At 49.3% G+C, this 24,588-nt stretch overlaps 2 protein-coding genes and 1 long non-coding RNA gene across 3 annotated transcripts; 1 reads left to right on the forward strand and 2 right to left on the reverse strand.

The window, feature by feature from the left end:
* The first annotated feature begins 5,648 nt into the window (after window positions 1–5,648).
* LOC113567223 (cysteine and histidine-rich protein 1 homolog) lies at window positions 5,649–6,715 on the forward strand. Its single transcript, XM_026994397.1, has 3 exons — window positions 5,649–5,848; window positions 5,914–6,322; window positions 6,392–6,715. The coding sequence occupies exons 1-3, from the start codon at window positions 5,649–5,651 to the stop codon at window positions 6,713–6,715; spliced, it is 933 nt and encodes a 310-aa protein (XP_026850198.1).
* Window positions 6,716–8,934: 2,219 nt separating this feature from the next.
* On the reverse strand, window positions 8,935–9,127 carry LOC113567221. Its single transcript, XR_003409372.1, has 2 exons — window positions 9,061–9,127; window positions 8,935–8,991 (listed from the first exon to the last, which is right to left on the reverse strand). It is a non-coding gene; the product is annotated as an uncharacterized LOC113567221 (long non-coding RNA).
* Window positions 9,128–10,864: 1,737 nt separating this feature from the next.
* LOC113567225 (cysteine and histidine-rich protein 1 homolog) lies at window positions 10,865–12,016 on the reverse strand. The gene is made up of 2 exons (XM_026994399.1): window positions 11,258–12,016; window positions 10,865–11,188 (listed from the first exon to the last, which is right to left on the reverse strand). The coding sequence occupies exons 1-2, from the start codon at window positions 12,014–12,016 to the stop codon at window positions 10,865–10,867; spliced, it is 1,083 nt and encodes a 360-aa protein (XP_026850200.1).
* Window positions 12,017–24,588: the final 12,572 nt, after the last annotated feature.

Raw genomic sequence — 24,588 nt, forward strand, 5'->3', positions numbered from 1 at the left:
ACACGATTCCCCAGCGGACCATTTTCTCGGTGATCGCAGCGTTAAAATGCTCCTCGTTCCAGGTGGACCCCTTCGTTGATGGGTCCTTGCTACCGTGCAGGTTTCTCTGCGCGGCACCGACGTCGATGCCATGGAGTAGGCTCTCTGCCGGCACAGCGGATCCCGACGCCACGATACTACGGCTACTGGCGGGTACGACATCATACGCAGCCGGGGGATGGGGTTGTAGGCTAAGAGGCGCGAGTGTAGAAGGGCGGGGAGAAAGTGGCTTAACCTCTGGAGTCACGGCGACTCCGTACTGGGCCTCCAATTCCTCCAACCGAGAGCGCGCCGTACTTGGTAAATCGGCCCGAGTTTGCGAAGGTCGCGAGTCGACGTCTCAACTCTTCGACAGTTCCAGCGCTGTCTAACCCAAGCTCCGCGGCAATCATCTCCAACTCGTTCTTGCGCCTGACCGAAATCCACTTGACTCCCATGTTGAGGTTGGTCCGGGTCACTGTTGCTGCACGTGGTCTACGATCAAATGTCTGGGGCGTCGCCCGAGGAATCGAAAAACGTAGCTAAGGACGCGGCGAAAGACGGGGCTCTGAATCCTTAAACGGCGAGGACGCGTGCGAGGCTATTCGGGTGGTGAATTACCGGTGGGCCGTCTTGGTCGGGGACCTGGACACGGGGGCTGGCAATTAACACGCGCTTGTTCAGGGGTACTTTAGGTCGTTGGTTTCTGCAGGATTGTTCCGGTTAGAATCCGTTGATTCGTGTTCAGTTTCGGGGGGAGCGCGAGGTGGACAGAAGACGCGGATCGCTGTCTTTCGCACGTTGTATGCTGCGGGATAGGGACCACTGTATTTTGCGCGTTGTGTACTGATCGCAGGCAGGGGCTCACTCTGTTTCACACGTTGTATGTTGACCGAATGCTGAGGATGACTCTCCCTTGCGTTGTATACAACCCGGCTTATATTGGGTCTGGCTGAACGGCCGAGCCTCTGCCGACGTCGACGTCTCGGAATCGGCCGAGAACACCCCGCGAGAGAGCCGCGGGCGAATGGTTAGGTAATAGTCGAAGATCGGGGGGTGCGGTTAGTATGAGGAAGGGATAATTTCATGTATTATACTCGTGGGTCGTTCGGCACATGCCCGCCGCCGACGCCCAGAACTGTTCTCCGGTCTTCACCCCCTCTCTCCCCACTGAAATGTAACAGAGGTCTGGCTGCCCTTGGCTCTTTCCCCACTGTACGGGCGCTATGATCCCGCATGGTTTTGCCTGAGTATAACGGGGGCCACGGAATTTTCGTTCTGCTTTGCGTGCTGCTTCGTCGCTGGTGCTTCACTTGGATTTTTTTTTTTTTTTTTCTCTCTTTCTGCTGGACATGGGAAGGGCATCACTATGCTTTGCTTGGCTGCGGGCTGTGTACTTTCATTCTGTCGTTTTCGTCTCTCATTTCCTCTTTCCCGTTCTCTCCTCTTCATTTGCCGACGGCTAACGGGGATTGTACAGCTTTTCAGCCACGCTTTGCTCGCTGCTGGCCTGTACCTTCGTATCGTATTTTCTTATTGATACCCTATAAATTTCTCCTCGGTTTGATGCGGGCGCTACCTACGCGATCTACTTGTGGGTCTTTAGGCCACGAAGGGTGAAATCCCCCCCAGAAAACTATCGTTTGAATTGTCTCAACTGTCCCTGCTCGGGCGCCATCTGTAAAGTAGTGATCCTAGGCTGGGGTCAGTCTCAGTCTGCCCAGGGTCACCTACAGTTTATTTGTAAGTTGCTGAGACGTTGAGACTGGGGGGGGAGGCGGGTCGTTGGCGCAGGGATCGCCGAGCCGCCGTCAACGACGGGGCCTTCGGGAGAAATTAGGGGGGGGGGGGAAAGCGGGCGTTGGGCCGGGCGGCGCGAAACCCACCCGAGACGCTGCACTCCCCGACTTCAGCAGGGTAAAACCCCTGTTGCCAAGGTCGAGGTGGGCCGCGGGGTCCGGGGAGGTGAAGGAAAAAGGATAAGGGGGGGGGCGCCTCTGCCGAAACGCGTACCACTTCTCACTCCAGCAGGGTAAAACCCTGTTGCCAGAGTCAGAGCGGGAGCGTAGTGACCGAAAACAGTCAGGAAAACGGAAGGGGAGGGGGGGTGGAGAGATGACCGCAGTCGGTGGTCCGACCAGAGAAAACAAATGGAAGCCAAAGAGTTCTTAATTATATGATCGAAGTTTTATTGGATTGATTCCCCTTGCACTCCCTTCTACTCCTACTACTACCTTGGCCATCGGCCAGCTCACCCACGGATCCGGCGCCTGTGTTCCTGCAGCTCGTCCATGCTTTTTCTTTCCTCTCTGGCGCGCGGCCGTTCAACACTTTTTCTTTATCTCTTCACTGTCCGCGACGTTCCGTCTTCCCTCGCTTCCAAAAATCGACTCCCTCTCTCGCCACGGTCGCTCGACGTTCTCCCCACGCCTAGCGCTCGTTTTCGGGCCAACGGGACTTTCTCGAAAGAGATCCGCTCTGCTGCCGGCTGAGCATAGCTCTCTCTCCTCGCTGTCTTCTTTGCGGTTGTTCCGTGTGAGCTGGCCGTTTGGCGGGTTTTCGGCTATGCAAAAACTTAACTAGCTTATTTACTACCATAGCATATGATTGTGACTAATACAAATCTCGCTCCATTGCGACTTACTATATTTTCAGGTTGTCTTATTAATCACTTAACTCTTGTTAGTATGTGAGGCTCCCAGTATGGGTCCTCGCTTTATTGGTAAATATCACGCAAATGATATTAAACAATAAATCGTATCCAGCACTCCAAGTGTGGATCACGCTTTGGTTAGCAAGACCCCAAACTGTGATTTCAGCGGGGGTGTAATATTCGACGCTTATCGTGTCTTCTTGTATTTTAATTATCCACGGCTAACTCCCAAAATTACAGCCTAAAACTAGGCCGTAAAAAAATTCGAGTTGAAAATCTTGTGAGCTTTGATAAAGCTTATCAACAGCTGTTTTGCGACCAAGCGGCAACGCTTTGATATGCAATTTTTCTGCCGTGCACTATATTTTATTAAATATTGCTGTGTCTGGATCCTGTATAACAGAAGAAGACCATAGAAAGTGTGGGAAAACGTGGGTTGCTGTTTTTAGTAGGCTGGGCCTCTTTATTTCTCTCCTCGTGACCGTCAGAGTGACCGGCCGTGGAAAAAGAAGTCTTGTAGAGCTGACCCAGTTCTCTAAACCAAGGTCAAGCCAAAGTCAAAGCCTAGTGCAAGTGCCAAGTGCGGCTCAAAGTGATCATTTAATTTGAGTGGACGCGCCAGTTATATATCGTCAATACTGGGGCAGCCGTTCGACCATTTGGAAAACGAACGCCCACAGTTCAGTAAAATTTTTCGATCAGCGGTGTAATTCTGTTGAGGTAATTATCCACCCAGCTACAGAGACCCGTTGAAAAATTCCTGTTTTTTCCGCGTAGGATTAGCACCACTAGTATCTACGTATTACAACGCTGGTCTAGAAGTTACGGATTGGTTATTCCCGGACACGTGCCCGTACCACCGATTTAACCCCCATCTGAAAAGAATGAATGTGCGGTAACTATTCGTTGGTCTTCAACCATAATCACGGTTTTATACATGCTCGTGCATTTATATATACCTACTACTAATCAGTTTTATAGATTTAAGATCATTATACCCTACCTCGCCCTTATGATATTCCTTCCCCAGTATATGCTGTATAGTAATACCCTATAAATGTAAGACAATATCGAATAGCAGGCTTATTTGAAGGGATCCTGACTGTTAATAGGTGGCCCTGAAGGATCATGGTAGGGTGGGCGTTCTCGCCAATGAGCGATACCGCAGCCGACAAAGATCTGACCGGTGATCTTCTTCGTTTACGTATCCATGCTGATCTGTCCCTTTGACCCCCTGTATCCCGTTTCCTAGTATCCTTTTCCTACTCGTACGCGATTTTTATACCCGATACTCAAAATGAGTATTGGGGTATATTAGATTTGTGGTAAAAGTGGATGTGTGTAACGTCCAGAAGGAATCGTTTCCGACCCTATAAAGTATATATATTCTTGATCAGCATCAATAGCCGAGTCGATTGAGCCCTGTCTGTCTGTCCGTTCGTCCGTCTGTCCGTCTTTCCGTCCCCTTCAGCGCCTAATGCTCAAAGACTATAAGAGCTAGAGCAACGATGTTTTGGATCCAGACTTCTGTGATATGTCACTGCTCCAAAAATATTTCAAAACTTTGCCCCGCCCACTTCCGCCCCCACAAAGGGCGAAAATCTGTGGCATTCACAATTTCGACGACACGAGAAAACTAAAAACGCAGAATCGTAGAAGATGACTATATCTTCTAGAGTGCAAAATCTGAACAAGATCGTATAATTATTACAGCCAGAATCACGAAAACAATATCACTCTTTCTCGCTCTGTCTCACTCTAACACACAGGTTTCATGGTCGGTTTTGCCAATTGCAAAATATGAGTTCAAGGATCTCAGAACCTATAAAAGCCAGAGCAACCAAATTTGGTATCCACACTCCTGTGATATCGGACCTTGACCGTTTCCTGTCCAAATTTCGCCACACCCCCTTCCGCCCCCGCAAAGGACGAAAATCTGAGGCAACCACAAATCTCAGAGACTATTAAGGCTAGAGTAACCAAATTTGGTACACAAACTCCTTTAAGATGTCACTATAAAACGTATATCTCAGAATTTCGCCCCACCCCCATCCGCCCCCACAAAGGACGAAAATCTGTTGCATCCACAATATTGCAGATTTGAGAAAACTAAAAACGCAGAATCATAGATAATGACCATATCTATTAGATTGCTGAATCTGGATCAGATCAGATCATTTTTATAGCGAAAGGAAACAAATCAATTTGCACTGGCTACGCAGTTCCCCCTCACAACGTTCCCCTCGTTTTTCTATACCCGATACTCAAAATGAGTATTGGGGTATATTAGATTTGTGGTAAAAGTGGATGTGTGTAACGTCCAGAAGGAATCGTTTCCGACCCTATAAAGTATATATATTCTTGATCAGCATCAATAGCCGAGTCGATTGAGCCCTGTCTGTCTGTCCGTTCGTCCGTCTGTCCGTCTTTCCGTCCCCTTCAGCGCCTAATGCTCAAAGACTATAAGAGCTAGAGCAACGATGTTTTGGATCCAGACTTCTGTGATATGTCACTGCTCCAAAAATATTTCAAAACTTTGCCCCGCCCACTTCCGCCCCCACAAAGGGCGAAAATCTGTGGCATTCACAATTTCGACGACACGAGAAAACTAAAAACGCAGAATCGTAGAAGATGACTATATCTTCTAGAGTGCAAAATCTGAACAAGATCGTATAATTATTACAGCCAGAATCACGAAAACAATATCACTCTTTCTCGCTCTGTCTCACTCTAACACACAGGTTTCATGGTCGGTTTTGCCAATTGCAAAATATGAGTTCAAGGATCTCAAAACCCTTAAGAGCTAGAGCAAACAAATTTGGTATCCACACTCCTGTGATATCGGACCTTGACCGTTTTGCGTCCAAATTTCGCCACATCCCCTTCCGCCCACACACAGGCAATCAGATTTGTTGAATAAAGCACGCACACATACTGTAAAGCCAGGCCGAGGCTGCTGGCCGAAATACCCTTCAGAATGTCGAATGCCAACCCCAATGACAACAACAACGAGCAGCCCCCAGCCGCCAAGAGGCAGCGATTGTCAGATGTTGCAAGTAAAGATGAAAGTACTTTGAATGAGATTTCGACTACTATGGACAGCAGTGAGGGTGAGGTCGGCGGGTCCTCGGGTGGTGGCGTCTCCGATCTTCGTGAGCGACTGCATAACATACTGGTGTGCGTTGTGTGCCGCGAGGTTCCACAACGCGTGCCTGCTGCCCCAGTTGTCGATCGCTCATTAGAAACTACGATCAGGAGCAGAATCTAGTGGTGCGCCAGACGCTCTGGGAGCTACCCATCAGCTGCCTCAGCTGCAATGACCAGTTCTCAGATAGGAAAGATCTCTCCAGACACTTGGAGTTCGTTTGTGAGGGACGTGTGGTTTGCTGGAAGTACCACTGCGTGGGCTGTTCTTGGAAGGGCTCCTACAAGGACAGCGTCTCACATGATTCCGACTGTGGGTTTCCCCAGAAGCAGGTAAAGGAGATCCTAGATATTCTGCTGCATGTCGAAGACAGGGAGCTTGAGGCCCAAAAGCCCGTGTTGCAGCTCCATCGGGTGCTGAGTGCTAGCCGGGTGGAATTTTTCACCTTGAGAATGAAGTGGATACACCGCTCAGAGGGTTTACACCCACGGACCCTCGAGTCTGAGGTAAGGTTTTGGAGAACCAGAACTCGTCTGCAGCATACCTCTGATGATCTCTTATCCCGATCCCCACAGACGATTCGTGCCTTTGAGGAGGATTGGGTGCTGCGTCTACGTCTGAAAAGAGCTGGGGAAAAAATCACCGTCAGCGGCCAGCTATTGCTTTCGACTACCCCACGAGTGTCCCTCATGGTTGACCATTTGATCCAGATGCCGCAGAGTGTCTGCAGCGCCAAGCAGCTGCACGACATACGCCCGCGTATCTACCGCCATATTTTCGATTCAACCGGCAAGTGCGCAAAGCGCCAGGAGCTTCCCTTGGCGGGACCTCAGGCACTGTACCGGCTATTTGCCATGACCCGGATCCAGCTCCGTTTGTGGATGTTTTTGCATTATTGAGCTGACGCTAAAAACCTTTAAATTGTGGTTTAAACCTTTATTGGGCACATCTTTTGATTTGATTTTTAAATTCGTTGCTTTAGAGCTGCATTTTTAGGGCTTGGGCGCCTTCTGGATCTGCTCGTTCACAGCAAGACCTTCTTCAGCAGCAGCGTTGGCCTTATCATGGAAGTCGTGCAGAAGCAATCGAGTAAATTAGGCATACGTTTTTGTCTGGTCTGTTAAGGTCGGCTAGTGTCGGCTAGACTTACCTTAACGCTATCCTCGTTGAAAAATTCCTTGACCTTTGCCAGCAGGTCGTTGAGCTGAGCCTCAACTGGCTTGGTGGGCTCCTCACGAGGCACGCGAGCACACATGCACACCTGAAAGCAGAGTTACAGTAAAACCACAATCAGTCAAAGCAATCTTGGCTATTTTTATACCCGATACTCAAAATGAGTGACAATCTTTGGCAATTTTAGAGATACGAGAAAACCAAAAACGCAGAATCGTAGAGAATGACCATATCTTTTAGACTGCAGAATCTGAATTGGATCGTATTATTATTATAGCCAGCATCAAGAAAACAATTTCATTTTTTCTTTTTTCTCGCCCTGTCTCTCTCTAACACACACGTAGCATAGGCGGCTTTGCTTAGAGTAAAACATTAGCGCCTAGATCTCAGAGACTATAAAAGCTAGAGCAACCAAATTTGGTATCCACACTCCTAATATATCAGACCGAGACGAGTTTGTTTCAAAATTTCGCCACACCCCTTCCGCCCCCGCAAAGGACGAAAATCTGAGGCAACCACAAATCTCAGAGACTATTAAGGCTAGAGTAACCAAATTTGGTACACACACTCCTTTAAGATGTCACTATAAAACGTATATCTCAAAATTTCGCCCCACCCCCTTCCGCCCACACAAAGGACGAAAATCTGTTGCATCAACAATATTGCACATTCGAGAAAACTAAAAACGCAGAATCATAGATAATGACCATATCTATTAGATTGCTGAATCTGGATCAGATCAGATCATTTTTATAGCCAAAAGGAACAAATCAATTTGCAGTGGCTACGCAGCGCCCGACGTCACGCTCAGACTGATTTTCTGTCTCTCTCGCACGCACTCTTTGTCGTGTCGTTAAATATTAGCGCCATCTGCCGGAGGAGAGCCATACCGACTTAGTATCGGGTATAACCGTAGAGTTGCGGTGTCCGCAGCAACTCACAACGTTCACCCTCGTTTTTTATATAAATTCTTATCTCGACCATTTGCCAGAGCTCTAAATGGGTAGTAAAATGTCCTCCATGCCCACATAGTATGCTACATAGTCTATAACTCTACTTTGAGCACTCTACTTCACTCCACTCTCTTATCTGGGCGGACCGGGACGTACGCTTCTAAGCACTTGACCTTGATAGTGGCGCCGGTAATAAGCCCGGCTCTCGGTTTCATCTCGGCTGCGACGCAAAACGATCTGTCGCTATGAGTACTCAAGTCAACGTTCTTCAGTAAAGAGCAGGACCAGTGAAACAAACTAAAAACCAAAAATAGCCAAGATTGCTTTGACTGATTGTGGTTTTACTGTAACACTGCTTTCAGGTGTGCATGTGTGCTCGCGTGCCTCGTGAGGAGCCCACCAAGCCAGTTGAGGCTCAGCTCAACGGCCTGCTGGCAAAGGTCAAGGAATTTTTCAACGAGGATAGCGTTAAGGTAAGTCTAGCCGACACTAGCCGACCTTAACAGACCAGACAAAAACGTATGCCTAATTTACTCGATTGCTTCTGCACGACTTCCATGATAAGGCCAAGGCTGCTGCTGAAGAAGGTCTTGCTGTGAACGAGCAGATCCAGAAGGCGCCCAAACCCTAAAAATGCAGCTCTAAAGCAACGAATTTAAAAATCAAATCAAAAGATGTGCCCAATAAAGGTTTTAAACTACAATTTAAAGGTTTTTAGCGTCAGCTCAATAATGCAAAAACATCCACAAACGGAGCTGGATCCGGGTCATGGCAAATAGCCGGTACAGGGCCTGAGGTCCCGCCAAGGGAAGCTCCTGGCGGTTTGCGCACTTGCCGGTTGAATCGAAAATATGGCGGTAGATACGCGGGCGTATGTCGTGCAGCTGCTTGGCGCTGCAGACACTCTGCGGCATCTGGATCAAATGGTCAACCATGAGGGACACTCGTGGGGTAGTCGAAAGCAATATCTGGCCGCTGACGGTGATTTTTTCCCCAGCTCTTTTCAGACGTAGACGCAGCACCCAATCCTCCTCAAAGGCACGAATCGTCTGTGGGGATCGGGATAAGAGATCATCAGAGGTATGCCGCAGACGAGTTCTGGTTCTCCAAAACCTTACCTCAGACTCGAGGGTCCGTGGGTGTAAACCCTCTGAGCGGTGTATCCACTTCATTCTCAAGGTGAAAAATTCCACCCGGCTAGCACTCAGCACCCGATGGAGCTGCAACACGGGCTTTTGGGCCTCAAGCTCCCTGTCTTCGACATGCAGCAGAATATCTAGGATCTCCTTTCCCTGCTTCTGGGGAAACCCACAGTCGGAATCATGTGAGACGCTGTCCTTGTAGGAGCCCTTCCAAGAACAGCCCACGCAGTGGTACTTCCAGCAAACCACACGCCCCTCACAAACGAACTCCAAGTGTCTGGAGAGATCTTTCCTATCTGAGAACTGGTCATTGCAGCTGGGGCAGCTGATGGGTAGCTCCCAGAGCGTCTGGCGCACCACTAGATTCTGCTCCTGATCGTAGTTTCTAATGAGCGATCGACAACTGGGGCAGCAGGCACGCGTTGTGGAACCTCGCGGCACACAACGCACACCAGTATGTTATGCAGTCGCTCACGAAGATCGGAGACGCCACCACCCGAGGACCCGCCGACCTCACCCTCACTGCTGTCCATAGTAGTCGAAATCTCATTCAAAGTACTTTCATCTTTACTTGCAACATCTGACAATCGCTGCCTCTTGGCGGCTGGGGGCTGCTCGTTGTTGTTGTCATTGGGGTTGGCATTCGACATTCTGAAGGGTATTTCGGCCAGCAGCCTCGGCCTGGCTTTACAGTATGTGTGCGTGCTTTATTCAACAATTCTGATTGCCTGTGTGTGGGCGGAAGGGGGTGTGGCGAAATTTTGACGCAAAACGGTCAAGGTCCGATATCACAGGAGTGTGGATACCAAATTTGTTTGCTCTAGCTCTTAAGGGTTTTGAGATCCTTGAACTCATATTTTGCAATTGGCAAAACCGACCATGAAACCTGTGTGTTAGAGTGAGACAGAGCGAGAAAGAGTGAAATTGTTTTCGTGATTCTGGCTGTAATAATTATACAATCTGGTTCAGATTTTGCACTCTAGAAGATATAGTCATCTTCTACGATTTTGCGTTTTTAGTTTTCTCGTATCGTCGAAATTGTGGATGCCACAGATTTTCGCCCTTTGTGGGGGCGGAAGTGGGCGGGGCAAAGTTTTGAAATATTTTTGGAGCAGTGACATATCACAGAAGTCTGGATCCAAAACATCGTTGCTCTAGCTCTTATAGTCTTTGAGCATTAGGCGCTGAAGGGGACGGACAGACGGACGGACAGACAGACATGGCTCAATCGACTCGGCTATTGATGCTGATCAAGAATATATATACTTTATGGGGTCGGAAACGATTCCTTCTGGACGTTTCACACATCCACTTTTACCACAAATCTAATATACCCCAATACTCATTTTGAGTATCGGGTATAAAAATAGCCAAGATTGCTTTGACTGATTGTGGTTTTACTGTAACTCTGCTTACAGGTGTGCATGTGTGCTCGCGTGCCTGGTGAGGAGCCCACCAAGCCAGTGGAGGCTCAGCTCAACGACCTGCTGGCAAAGGTCAAGGAATTTTTCAACGAGGATAGCGTTAAGGTAAGTCTAGCCGACACTAGCCGACCTTAACAGACCAGACAAAAACGTATGCCTAATTTACTCGATTGCTTCTGCACGACTTCCATGATAAGGCCAACGCTGCTGCTGAAGAAGGTCTTGCTGTGAACGAGCAGATCCAGAAGGCGCCCAAACCCTAAAAATTCAGCTCTAAAGCAACGAATTTAAAAATCAAATCAAAAGATGTGCCCAATAAAGGTATAAACCACAATTTAAAGGTTTTTAGCGTCAGCTCAATAATGCAAAAACATCCACAAACGGAGCTGGATCCGGGTCATGGCAAATAGCCGGTACAGGGCCTGAGGTCCCGCCAAGGGAAGCTCCTGGCGGTTTGCGCACTTGCCGGTTGAATCGAAAATATGGCGGTAGATACGCGGGCGTATGTCGTGCAGCTGCTTGGCGCTGCAGACACTCTGCGGCATCTGGATCAAATGGTCAACCATGAGGGACACTCGTGGGGTAGTCGAAAGCAATAGCTGGCCGCTGACGGTGATTTTTTCCCCAGCTCTTTTCAGACGTAGACGCAGCACCCAATCCTCCTCAAAGGCACGAATCGTCTGTGGGGATCGGGATAAGAGATCATCAGAGGTATGCTGCAGACGAGTTCTGGTTCTCCAAAACCTTACCTCAGACTCGAGGGTCCGTGGGTGTAAACCCTCTGAGCGGTGTATCCACTTCATTCTCAAGGTGAAAAATTCCACCCGGCTAGCACTCAGCACCCGATGGAGCTGCAACACGGGCTTTTGGGCCTCAAGCTCCCTGTCCTCGACATGCAGCATATCTAGGATCTCCTTTCCCTGCTTCTGGGGAAACCCACAGTCGGAATCATGTGAGACGCTGTCCTTGTAGGGGCCCTTCCAAGAACAGCCCACGCAGTGGTACTTCCAGCAAACCACAAGTCCCTCACAAACGAACTCCAAGTGTCTGGAGAGATCTTTCCTATCTGAGAACTGGTCATTGCAGCTGAGGCAGCTGATGGGTAGCTCCCAGAGCGTCTGGCGCACCACTAGATTCTGCTCCTGATCGTAGTTTCTAATGAGCGATCGACAACTGGGGCAGCAGGCACGCGTTTTATTGAAGATGGCAACAGCCAGAACGGCGGTCTTGCAATCCTCACACATGATATGCCCATGGCTGCACTGATAGAAGTCGTGTGGTTGTGGAACCTCGCGGCACACAACGCACACCAGTATGTTATGCAGTCGCTCACGAAGATCGGAGACGCCACCACCCGAGGACCCGCCGACCTCACCCTCACTGCTGTCCATAGTAGTCGAAATCTCATTCAAAGTACTTTCATCTTTACTTGCAACATCTGACAATCGCTGCCTCTTGGCGGCTGGGGGCTGCTCGTTGTTGTTGTCATTGGGGTTGGCATTCGACATTCTGAAGGGTATTTCGGCCAGCAGCCTCGGCCTGGCTTTACAGTATGAGTGCCTGCTTTATTCAACAATTCTGATTGCCTGTGTGTGGGCGGAAGGGGGTGTGGCGAAATTTTGACGCAAAACGGTCAAGGTCCGATATCACAGGAGTGTGGATACCAAATTTGTTTGCTCTAGCTCTTAAGGGTTTTGAGATCCTTGAACTCATATTTTGCAATTGGCAAAACCGACCATGAAACCTGTGTGTTAGAGTGAGACAGAGCGAGAAAGAGTGAAATTGTTTTCGTGATTCTGGCTGTAATAATTATACAATCTGGTTCAGATTTTGCACTCTAGAAGATATAGTCATCTTCTACGATTTTGCGTTTTTAGTTTTCTCGTATCGTCGAAATTGTGGATGCCACAGATTTTCGCCCTTTGTGGGGGCGGAAGTGGGCGGGGCAAAGTTTTGAAATATTTTTGGAGCAGTGACATATCACAGAAGTCTGGATCCAAAACATCGTTGCTCTAGCTCTTATAGACTTTGAGCACTAGGCGCTGAAAGGGGACGGACAGACGGACAGACAGACATGGCTCAATCGACTCGGCTATTGATGCTGATCAAGAATATATATACTTTATGGGGTCGGAAACGATTCCTTCTGGACGTTACACACATACACTTTTACCACAAATCTAATATACCCCAATACTCATTTTGAGTATCGGGTACAAAAAAAAAAAAAAAAAAAAAAAAACGAGGGGGAACGTTGTGAGTTGCTGCGGACACCGCAACTCTAGAGTTATACCCGATACTAAGTCAGTATGGCTCTCCTCCGGCAGACGCCGCTAATATTAAACGACACGACAAAGAGTGCGTGCGAGAGAGACAAAAAGTCAGTCTGAGCGTGACGTCGGGCGCTGCGTAGCCACTAAAAATTGATTTGTTTCCTTTGGCTATAAAAATGATCTAATCTGATCCAAATTCAGCAATCTAATAGATATGGTCGGTATCTATGATTCTGCGTTTTTAGTTTTCTCAAATCTGCAATATTGTGGATGCAACAGATTTTCGTCCTTTGTGGGGGCGGAAGGGGGTGGGGCGAAATTTTGAGATATACGTTTTATAGTGAGATCTAACAGAAGTGCGGATACCAAATTTGGTTACTCTAGCTTTAATAGTCTCTGAGATTTGTGAATATCCCCAGATTTGCATCCTTTGCGTGGGCGGAAGGGGGTGTGTCGAAATTTTGAAACAAAATCGTCTCGGTCCGATATATTAGGAGTGTGGACACCAAATTTGGTTGCTCTAGCTTTTATAGTCTCTGAGATCTAGGCGCTAATGTTTTACTCTAAGAAAAGCCGCCTGGCTATAATAATAATACGATCCAATTCAGATTCTGCAGTCTAATAGATATGGTCATTCTCTACGATTCTGCGTTTTTGGTTTTATAGTGCCATCTGTTTTAATGCTGATGACTAAGGCCAGATGGTGGGAGTCCAGATCCCAGCTCTGACTTATTGTTTCTCGAGAATCCGGAATACCATGATGTACTGCGAAGTCTATGCAGGACGGCGTGTGATTGAGTGCATATGGGTACCTGGTTGGTGATCCAGTTGCAAGGATCTTAGCGCCAGTAGCAGAGATGGCTTCCGCTAGCTCTCGCCCCCTAGGGGAATTGTAAGTGTCTCCCCACAGCCAGTGTCGGGCATTCCAGTCACCACCAACCAATCCTCAATTCCTCAATCCTGACTCTGGGAGGGCAGTAAATGGCGCTGAACTCCACATCGCCCAGTCCTGTGGCTACTTTTACTGCTGACATTTGCATGCTGCGTGTCTCAATGACCCTTTGTGGAAAATGACGAAGCGAAGTCTTAACTAAAACCGCAACTCCACCAACGCTATTATTATTCCGCGATGGCTTGAAGGCTGGATAGAAGGCATATCCATGTATTTTAACAGCTGCCCCTCTTTTAATTCTGATCTCCGTCAAAAGAAGAATGTCAACGCTATTCTTGTGCGCGAAGAGCTCAACCTCTTTTGCTTTCCGTGAAATGCCGTTAGCATTCCAGATGAGAACCTTTAGTGGGTTCATTGAGATGCTGAAACGTTGTTCTGGAGCTGAAGATTAGATCCAGCCCATTGCTTAATCGTGTTGGCCAATTCAAAAACCATTTTTTCAAGTTTTTCAAGGCGTTGATTGGCTTGACTATTATGCTGCTGCTGTTCTTGCTGCTGTTGCTGTAGCCACATAAGAAACTGCTGCTGCTGCTGCTGTTGGAGCTGTTGTTGCCATTGTTGAAATTGTGTCTGCTGTTGTTGTAGCAGTGCCTGAACTTCATATGAATTCTGTTGCTGGTTATTCAATCCTTGTGGCTGATGCGCTTGTAGACTATGAAAACGACGTTGAGCAGGTGTAGCAGATATTGCATTTGAATTACCATTTGCTACGGCAGCATAGGAGGGTCCTGTATTACTTCTAGTGCCTACCAAAGGTTGGTGCTGAGCAATATTTCGTTGGTGCTGCTGTATTGTTGGTCTATTAGCCCCCTTTTTGTGACTAGACTGCAAGGTAGGAAACTGTTGCTGGTCTCCAGGAAGTGTGGTAGAGTAAGCATATGCCACTTGATTATTTAAGGGGACATGACCCGTCCTGTGCGTATTAATTGCCTTCTTTGCGGAGCCCATTGATCGGCGTAGAAACTCCTGATACCATTGGCATCCTTTATAACTGGCCATATGGCTTCCAGAGCAGTGAATGCAGGTTGGCTGTGCATCTAGGGGGCGTGTGCATTGTGAGGTTTGGTGATTTTCACCGCATCTGGCACAGTTGTGATGTCTGCGGCAGTATTTGGCTGTGTGGCCGAAATCCTGGCATCGACGACATTGAGCAATCTCTGTGGATTTTCGCATCCTTTCAATCCTTATTTTTTGGCGGCAAAGGGTCTTGACTTGGTAAATTTCGTTAATTTTTGCACAAGGCTTAATATTAATGAAAAAAATATTAAGTTTTTCGTCCTTGTTAGTCCTTGAGCTTGGATCTGTTGGATTTTGTTGGGGAGTGTACGGGGCAGTATGCTGAAGTTCCATCCCTAGTCTTTTGCAGAATCCTTTGAACGATCGGCTGGTAAACTGTGCCCCATTGTCGCAAACGAAGGTACGAGGGGTACCAAAGCGGCTTAGGATTCTTTCTCGGAATGATCTTTCCAGGTGTGGCGTAGTTGCCTTGCGTAGAGGCACCAGTTCGACCCACTTACTAAATGCGTCGAAGAAAACCAGGAGGACGGTGTTTCCATGTTTGGAGCGGGGCAACGGCCCAACAAAGTCGGCGCATAACACGCTGAAGGGTTCGTCAACTTGTCTGGTGAACATTTTCCCCGCCGGTTTGAACTGGCTCACCTTGTATTTTTGGCACACTACGCATTGGCGAACGTATCTGGCGACTTCTCGGAACAGGCCTGGCCAGTAGTACTTTTGGGCGACTCGTGTGCTTGTTTTTCGGATTCCTAGATGTCCGGCCGTCGGGTGGTCATGGCATTCTTTTAGTACGCGTCGTCTATGTTCTGCAGCGACGCAGAGTTTCCATGGGGTGGAGTCTTCCTCTTCGGGCACGGTGTGCAGGCGCCGATACAGTTGTCCACTCTCGCTTCGGTAGTCTTCATATTTGCCCGGCTGCTGCCTGATTCTCGCCAACATTTTCCTGATCCACTTGCACTGTGACTCCTCCTCCAGAGCTTGATGTAGTAACTCCAATGGTTGGCGGGAAAGTGCATCTGCTACCACGTTCTGCTTCCCTCGGCGATAGTGAATATCGAATTGATACTGCTGCAGCTCTAAAGCCCAACGTGCTATCCGTCCAGTGGGGTTGTCGATCGAGTTGATACTTTTGAGGGCGAGATGGTCCGTGATCACGTCAAATCGGTATCCTTCCAAGTAACAGCGCAGCTTGCGGATTGCCCACACTATTCCAAGCATTCCTTCTCAGTAACGGAGTAGTTCTCCTCGGCTTTGGACAAGCGTCGACTCGCGTAGGCTATTACTCGTTTCTCGTCCCTTATCTTTTGTGTAAGGACGGCTCCTAATCCTTGTTCGCTAGCGTCGGTTTGCAATGAGAATTTTTCAGAAAAATCAGGGCAGGCGAGGACCGGCGCTTCAGTTAACCTGATCTTCAACTCCTCGAAGGCTTTTTCCTGTTCTTCCGACCATTTCCATTGCCGATCTTTCCTTAACAACGCAGTCATGGGTTCTACTATTTCGGAAAAGTTGGGTACAAACCGCCGGTACCAGGAGGCCATACCGATGCATCGGCGAAGTTCCTTGACACCTGCCGGGGGTTTCAGGTTGCGCACTGCGGCGATCTTGTCAGGATCCGTGTGTATGCCGTTCCCGCTGATGACGTGTCCTAAATATTTCAGTCTGCGTTTGAAGAAGCTGCATTTGTCCTTGTTGAGTCGAAGATTAGCCTTGCGCAGCCGCTGTAGAACTGTCCCAAGATGCCGCATGTGGGCCTCCACGGTGTGCCCGATGACGATAATGTCATCAAGATAGGCGAATGCGTGTGGTTCCATGTCAGGGCCAATCACGCTATCCAGTGCTCGCTGGAAGGTCGCGCCGGCGGAGTGAAGGCCAAAAGGCATCACCTTCCAGTGAAACATTCCGCGGCCCGGCACGGTGAACGCCGTGCACTCGCGGCTGGTTGGGGCAAGCGGAATTTGCCAGTAGCCGCTCTTCAGGTCCAGGGTCGATATGTACCTGGCATCTCTCAGCTGTTCCAATATGTGTTGAATCCTGGGGAGGGGATACGCGTCGGGGATTGATCGCGCGTTCAACTGTCGGAAGTCTATGCACATCCTGATGTCACCCGTTTTCTTGCCCACGAGGACAATTGGGGCGCTATGTGGACTCTTCGAAGGTTCAATCTGCCCTTCCTTAAGCAGTTCGTCGACCTGTTTATTAATGACGGCTTGCATAGCGGGGTTTTTTGGATAATAACGTTGTTTTATAGGCTTGTTGTCGCGCATCACGATGGTGTGTTCTGCAATGGGGGACACTCCGCTGAGGCCGTCGAATTGTTTCAGTTCCTGTTGCAACCATTCGGTGATCCAGGGTTCCAGGGGTTCGTCGTCTTCGGGCTCGAATCCAGGGGTCAAAACGTCGGGCAATTGGGATATACTCACGGTGGCCACTGTTGCTCCTTGTGTCCGTTGCCGTTCCCTGGTGCGCCTACGGCGGGGCCCGTTGTCGCCGATGCCGGGTTCGAATCGCACTCGTTTCTTGGATCGCTGCTGTACCTCGTGTACCCGGAAGGGGTTTTTCAGCATGGCTCTGTGGTCGAGGCCGGGGAGCGCCGATGTCCATCCGGGTTGGTATCCTGCCGGGGTCGAGACCTCGTCCGAATTCCTAGAATTCCTTGAAGGAACGGCCACGCACGTCTCGTTCGGTACGTCGTCCCTCGCAAGTTTTTCCCACCTCACCATCATGGATCCCAGGGGATCGGCCACGCGCTCCTCGTTCGGCACGTCGTTCCTCGTCGGTTCTTGATGCTGGGGACCCGGTCTCGGCCGAGATTCGTAGGTTGATCCAGGCGGGATGTGGATCCTATGTCTTGAGTCCTGGTATCATGGCTGTGTTTAAATTTCAGGCGCAAGGGGACTCCTCCACACTGCAGGGTCGCGTCTATTCCGCATAGGAAATCCATCCCGAGGAGGACGTCATCCAGCACGTCTTTCATTACTAGCACCGGCATCTTTACTTGTTGATCTCCTAGTCGTATGTCTGCCATCAGCGCCTGAGTCAATTCCCGAAGGGACCCATCCGCCAATCTGATCGTCGTTCGTACCATCGCTCTGTCCGTTGTCCAGCTCCAGGGCTTTGCGTTCGCTAACGAAGCTCCGTGTGGCGCCTGTGTCCAGAGTAGCGAGTAGGTCCTCTCCTTCCATGGTTACTTGCGCGCGAATTCGTCCTCTCTCCAGCCGCAGGGTTCCCTTTACTGCCTCGGGGTGGGAGTGGCGGTCTTCGCCCGGTCCCCTGCCGAGTGAAGCGCCTGTCCGTTTCCCGACGAATTCCTGCGACAGCATTCGATGGTGCGTAGCCCGCGACGGCCGCAGTCCCAGCAGTATAAGACTTGGGGCTGTTTACACTCCCTGGAAAAGTGTCCGGACCCGCCGCAGTTCCTACAAGCATGCTGCACGTCGATTATGGTGTCGGCGTCTTGGAGGATGGTTCCATTCCTGACATCCGGCTGCTGCGAGTCCGTCGACCAATCCCTCACCTGGGTTCTATCGTGCCGGAGATCCTGTGTCCTCGCAGCCGCGTGATTCCTTGGTCCTCGTTGACCAGCCGTTGGCCCTAAAGTTTCCCGGGGATGGGTGTCTCGTGCTTGGTTCGCGTAGCCCGTGAGCTCCGACTGTCCCTTGTTACGCGTCACCTCGAAGTTCACAACCAGTTGTGTTAATTCGGTGAGAGAATCAAAATCTTTTCGCCTCGTAAACAACTGGTATTCCGGGAGCATGTTATCGTATATCCTTTCCAATTCCTGAGCCTCGGTGTATCCCGCGCGCTGCATCATTAGTCGAATGTCCACGAGGTACGTTTTAAACGCTTCTTTTGGTCGTTGAAAATGGGTTCGGATCTCGTCCTCTAGCCGTTGAAAGTACCGGGGAGGCAAAAAAAACTCTGAAAACTCTTTGCGAAAGGTCTCCCATGGTTCTCCACTAAGGCGGCTCGTTCGAAACCAACTCTCGGCCCGACCGGTCAACAACACGAGGATTCCTTGTGATAAGTGTCGTAGATCTATCTTATAAGTGGCTGCCCTCTCTTGCACGTGCTCAAGGAAACTTAACGGATCGCCGGACCCATCAAACACGATTCCCCAGCGGACCATTTTCTCGGTGATCGCAGCGTTAAAATGCTCCTCGTTCCAGGTGGACCCCTTCGTTGATGGGTCCTTGCTACCGTGCAGGTTTCTCTGCGCGGCACCGACGTCGATGCCATGGAGTAGGCTCTCTGCCGGCACAGCGGATCCCGACGCCACGATACTACGGCTACTGGCGGGTACGACATCATACGCAGCCGGGGGATGGGGTTGTAGGCTAAGAGGCGCGAGTGTAGAAGGGCGGGGAGAAAGTGGCTTAACCTCTGGAGTCACGGCGACTCCGTACTGGGCCTCCAATTCCTCCAACCGAGAGCGCGCCGTACTTGGTAAATCGGCCGAGTTTGCGAAGGTCGCGAGTCGACGTCTCAACTCTTCGACAGTTCCAGCGCTGTCTAACCCAAGCTCCGCGGCAATCATCTCCAACTCGTTCTTGCGCCTGACCGAAATCCACTTGACTCCCATGTTGAGTTGGTCCGGGTCACTGTTGCTGCACGTGGTCTACGATCAAATGTCTGGGGCGTCGCCCGAGGAATCGAAAAACGTAGCTAAGGACGCGGCGAAAGACGGGGCTCTGAATCCTTAAACGGCGAGGACGCGTGCGAGGCTATTCGGTGGTGAATTACCGGTGGGCCGTCTTGGTCGGGGACCTGGACACGGGGGCTGGCAATTAACACGCGCTTGTTCAGGGGTACTTTAGTCGTTGGTTTCTGCAGGATTGTTCCGGTTAGAATCCGTTGATTCGTGTTCAGTTTCGGGGGGAGCGCGAGGTGGACAGAAGACGCGGATCGCTGTCTTTCGCACGTTGTATGCTGCGGGATAGGGACCACTGTATTTTGCGCGTTGTGTACTGATCGAAGGCAGGGGATCACTCTGTTTCACACGTTGTATGTTGACCGAATGCTGAGGATGACTCTCCCTTGCGTTGTATACAACCCGGCTTATATTGGGTCTGGCTGAACGGCCGAGCCTCTGCCGACGTCGACGTCTCGGAATCGGCCGAGAACACCCCGCGAGAGAGCCGCGGGCGAATGGTTAGGTAAATAGTCGAAGATCGGGGGGTGCGGGTAGTATGAGGAAGGGATAATTTCATGTATTATACTCGTGGGTCGTTCGGCACATGCCCGCCGCCGACGCCCAGAACTGTTCTCCGGTCTTCACCCCCTCTCTCCCCACTGAAATGTAACAGAGGTCTGGCTGCCCTTGGCTCTTTCCCCACTGTACCGGGCGCTATGATCCCGCATGGTTTTGCCTGAGTATAACGGGGGCCACGGAATTTTCGTTCTGCTTTGCGTGCTGCTTCGTCGCTGGTGCTTCACTTGGATTTTTTTTTTTTTTTTTTTCTCTCTTTCTGCTGGACATGGGAAGGGCATCACTATGCTTTGCTTGGCTGCGGGCTGTACTTTCATTCTGTCGTTTTCGTCTCTCATTTCCTCTTTCCCGTTCTCTCCTCTTCATTTGCCGACGGCTAACGGGGATTGTACAGCTTTTCAGCCACGCTTTGCTCGCTGCTGGCCTGTACCTTCGTATCGTATTTTCTTATTGATACCCTATAAATTTCTCCTCGGTTTGATGCGGCGCTACCTACGCGATCTACTTGTGGGTCTTTAGGCCACGAAGGGTGAAATCCCCCCCAGAAAACTATCGTTTGAATTGTCTCAACTGTCCCTGCTCGGGCGCCATCTGTAAAGTAGTGATCCTAGGCTGGGGTCAGTCTCAGTCAGCCCAGGGTCACCTACAGTTTATTTGTAAGTTGCTGAGACGTTGAGACTGGGGGGGGAGGCGGGTCGTTGGCGCAGGGATCGCCGAGCCGCCGTCAACGACGGGGCCTTCGGGAGAAATTAGGGGGGGGGGGGGAAAGCGGGCGTTGGGCCGGGCGGCGCGAAACCCACCCGAGACGCTGCACTCCCCGACTTCAGCAGGGTAAAACCCCTGTTGCCAAGGTCGAGGTGGGCCGCGGGTCCGGGGAGGTGAAGGAAAAGGATAAGGGGGGGGGCGCCTCTGCCGAAACGCGTACCACTTCTCACTCCAGCAGGGTAAAACCCTGTTGCCAGAGTCAGAGCGGGAGCGTAGTGACCGAAAACAGTCAGGAAAACGGAAGGGGAGGGGGTGGAGAGATGACCGCAGTCGGTGGTCCGACCAGAGAAAACAAATGGAAGCCAAAGAGTTCTTAATTATATGATCGAAGTTTTATTGGATTGATTCCCCTTGCACTCCCTTCTACTCCTACTACTACCTTGGCCATCGGCCAGCTCACCCACGGATCCGGCGCCTGTGTTCCTGCAGCTCGTCCATGCTTTTTCTTTCCTCTCTGGCGCGCGGCCGTTCAACACTTTTTCTTTATCTCTTCACTGTCCGCGACGTTCCGTCTTCCCTCGCTTCCAAAAATCGACTCCCTCTCTCGCCACGGTCGCTCGACGTTCTCCCCACGCCTAGCGCTCGTTTTCGGGCCAACGGGACTTTCTCGAAAGAGATCCGCTCTGCTGCCGGCTGAGCATAGCTCTCTCTCCTCGCTGTCTTCTTTGCGGTTGTTCCGTGTGAGCTGGCCGTTTGGCGGGATTTCGGCTATGCAAAACTTAACTAGCTTATTTACTACCATAGCATATGATTGTGACTAATACAAATCTCGCTCCATTGCGACTTACTATATTTTCAGGTTGTCTTATTAATCACTTAACTCTTGTTACTATGTGAGGCTCCCAGTATGGGTCCTCGCTTGGTAAATATTGGTAAATATCACGCAAATGATATTAAACAATAAATCGTATCCAGCACTCCAAGTGTGGATCACGCTTTGGTTAGCAAGACCCCAAACTGTGATTTCAGCGGGGGTGTAATATTCGACGCTTATCGTGTCTTCTTGTATTTTAATTATCCACGGCTAACTCCCAAAATTACAGCCTAAAACTAGGCCGTAAAAAAATTCGAGTTGAAAATCTTGTGAGCTTTGATAAAGCTTATCAACAGCTGTTTTGCGACCAAGCGGCAACGCTTTGATATGCAATTTTTCTGCCGTGCACTATATTTTATTAAATATTGCTGTGTCTGGATCCTGTATAACAGAAGAAGACCATAGAAAGTGTGGGAAAACGTGGGTTGCTGTTTTTAGTAGGCTGGGCCTCTTTATTTCTCTCCTCGTGACCGTCAGAGTGACCGGCCGTGGAAAAAGAAGTCTTGTAGAGCTGACCCAGTTCTCTAAACCAAGGTCAAGCCAAAGTCAAAGCCTAGTGCAAGTGCCAAGTGCGGCTCAAAGTGATCATTTAATTTGAGTGGACGCGCCAGTTATATATCGTCAATACTGGGGCAGCCGTTCGACCATTTGGAAAACGAACGCCCACAGTTCAGTAAAATTTTTCGATCAGCGGTGTAATTCTGTTGAGGTAATTATCCACCCAGCTACAGAGACCCGTTGAAAAATTCCTGTTTTTTCCGCGTAGGATTAGCACCACTAGTATCTACGTATTACAACGCTGGTCTAGAAGTTACGGATTGGTTATTCCCGGACACGTGCCCGTACCACCGATTTAACCCCCATCTGAAAAGAATGAATGTGCGGCAACTATTCGTTGGTCTTCAACCATAATCACGGTTTTATACATGCTCGTGCATTTATATATACCTACTACTAATCAGTTTTATAGATTTAAGATCATTATACCCTACCTCGCCCTTATGATATTCCTTCCCCAGTATATGCTGTATAGTAATACCCTATAAATGTAAGACAATATCGAATAGCAGGCTTATTTGAAGGGATCCTGACTGTTAATAGGTGGCCCTGAAGGATCATGAGCGATACCGCAGCCGACAAAGATCTGACCGGTGATCTTCTTCGTTTACGTATCCATGCTGATCTGTCCCTTTGACCCCCTGTATCCCGTTTCCTAGTATCCTTTTCCTACTCGTACGCGATTTTTTATACCCGATACTCAAAATGAGTATTGGGGTATATTAGATTTGTGGTAAAAGTGGATGTGTGTAACGTCCAGAAGGAATCGTTTCCGACCCTATAAAGTATATATATTCTTGATCAGCATCAATAGCCGAGTCGATTGAGCCCTGTCTGTCTGTCCGTCCGTCCGTCTGTCCGTCTGTCCGTCTTTCCGTCCCCTTCAGCGCCTAATGCTCAAAGACTATAAGAGCTAGAGCAACGATGTTTTGGATCCAGACTTCTGTGATATGTCACTGCTCCAAAAATATTTCAAAACTTTGCCCCGCCCACTTCCGCCCCCACAAAGGGCGAAAATCTGTGGCATCCACAATTTCGACGATACGAGAAAACTAAAAACGCAGAATCGTAGAAGATGACTATATCTTCTAGAGTGCAAAATCTGAACCAGATCGTATAATTATTACAGCCAGAATCACGAAAACAATATCACTCTTTCTCGCTCTGTCTCACTCTAACACACAGGTTTCATGGTCGGTTTTGCCAATTGCAAAATATGAGTTCAAGGATCTCAGAACCTATAAAAGCCAGAGCAACCAAATTTGGTATCCACACTCCTGTGATATCGGACCTTGACCGTTTCCTGTCCAAATTTCGCCACACCCCCTTCCGCCCCCGCAAAGGACGAAAATCTGAGGCAACCACAAATCTCAGAGACTATTAAGGCTAGAGTAACCAAATTTGGTACACACACTCCTTTAAGATGTCACTATAAAACGTATATCTCAGAATTTCGCCCCACCCCCATCCGCCCCCACAAAGGACGAAAATCTGTTGCATCCACAATATTGCAGATTTGAGAAAACTAAAAACGCAGAATCATAGATAATGACCATATCTATTAGATTGCTGAATCTGGATCAGATCAGATCATTTTTATAGCGAAAGGAAACAAATCAATTTGCACTGGCTACGCAGTTCCCCCTCACAACGTTCCCCTCGTTTTTCTATACCCGATACTCAAAATGAGTATTGGGGTATATTAGATTTGTGGTAAAAGTGGATGTGTGTAACGTCCAGAAGGAATCGTTTCCGACCCTATAAAGTATATATATTCTTGATCAGCATCAATAGCCGAGTCGATTGAGCCCTGTCTGTCTGTCCGTCCGTCCGTCTGTCCGTCTGTCCGTCCCCTTCAGCGCCTAATGCTCAAAGACTATAAGAGCTAGAGCAACTATGTTTTGGATCCAGACTTCTGTGATATATCACTGCTCCAAAAGTATTTCAAAACATTGCCCCGCCCACTTCCGCCCCCCCAAAGGGTGAAAATCTGTGGCATCCACAATTTCGACGATACGAGAAAACTAAAAACGCAAAATCGTAGAAGATGACTATATCTTCTAGAGTGCAAAATCTGAACCAGATTGTATAATTATTACAGCCAGAATCACGAAAACAATTTCACTCTTTCTCGCTCTGTCTCACTCTAACACACAGGTTTCATGGTCGGTTTTGCCAATTGCAAAATATGAGTTCAAGGATCTCAAAACCCTTAAGAGCTAGAGCAAACAAATTTGGTATCCACACTCCTGTGATATCGGACCTTGACCGTTTTGCGTCAAAATTTCGCCACACCCCCTTCCGCCCACACACAGCCAATCAGAATTGTTGAATAAAGCACGCACACATACTGTAAAGCCAGGCCGAGGCTGCTGGCCGAAATACCCTTCAGAATGTCGAATGCCAACCCCAATGACAACAACAACGAGCAGCCCCCAGCCGCCAAGAGGCAGCGATTGTCAGATGTTGCAAGTAAAGATGAAAGTACTTTGAAT

Source organism: Drosophila persimilis, unplaced genomic scaffold (genome assembly GCF_003286085.1).
Source record: "Drosophila persimilis strain 14011-0111.01,24,50 unplaced genomic scaffold, DperRS2 tig00002531-arrow-arrow-pilon, whole genome shotgun sequence".
Taxonomy (NCBI): Eukaryota; Metazoa; Arthropoda; class Insecta; order Diptera; family Drosophilidae; genus Drosophila; species Drosophila persimilis.

Coding starts and splice junctions, on each gene's coding strand:
- LOC113567225 (XM_026994399.1), bottom strand. CDS start 12,016: ATGTCGAATGCCAACCCCAATGACAACAACAACGAGCAGCCCCCAGCC. Junction 11,189..11,257: donor CACGGACCCTCGAGTCTGAG/GTAAGGTTTTGG, acceptor CGATCCCCACAG/ACGATTCGTGCCTTTGAGGA.
- LOC113567223 (XM_026994397.1), top strand. CDS start 5,649: ATGTCGAATGCCAACCCCAATGACAACAACAACGAGCAGCCCCCAGCC. Junction 5,849..5,913: donor CGACTGCATAACATACTGGT/GTGCGTTGTGTG, acceptor ATCGCTCATTAG/AAACTACGATCAGGAGCAGA. Junction 6,323..6,391: donor CACGGACCCTCGAGTCTGAG/GTAAGGTTTTGG, acceptor CGATCCCCACAG/ACGATTCGTGCCTTTGAGGA.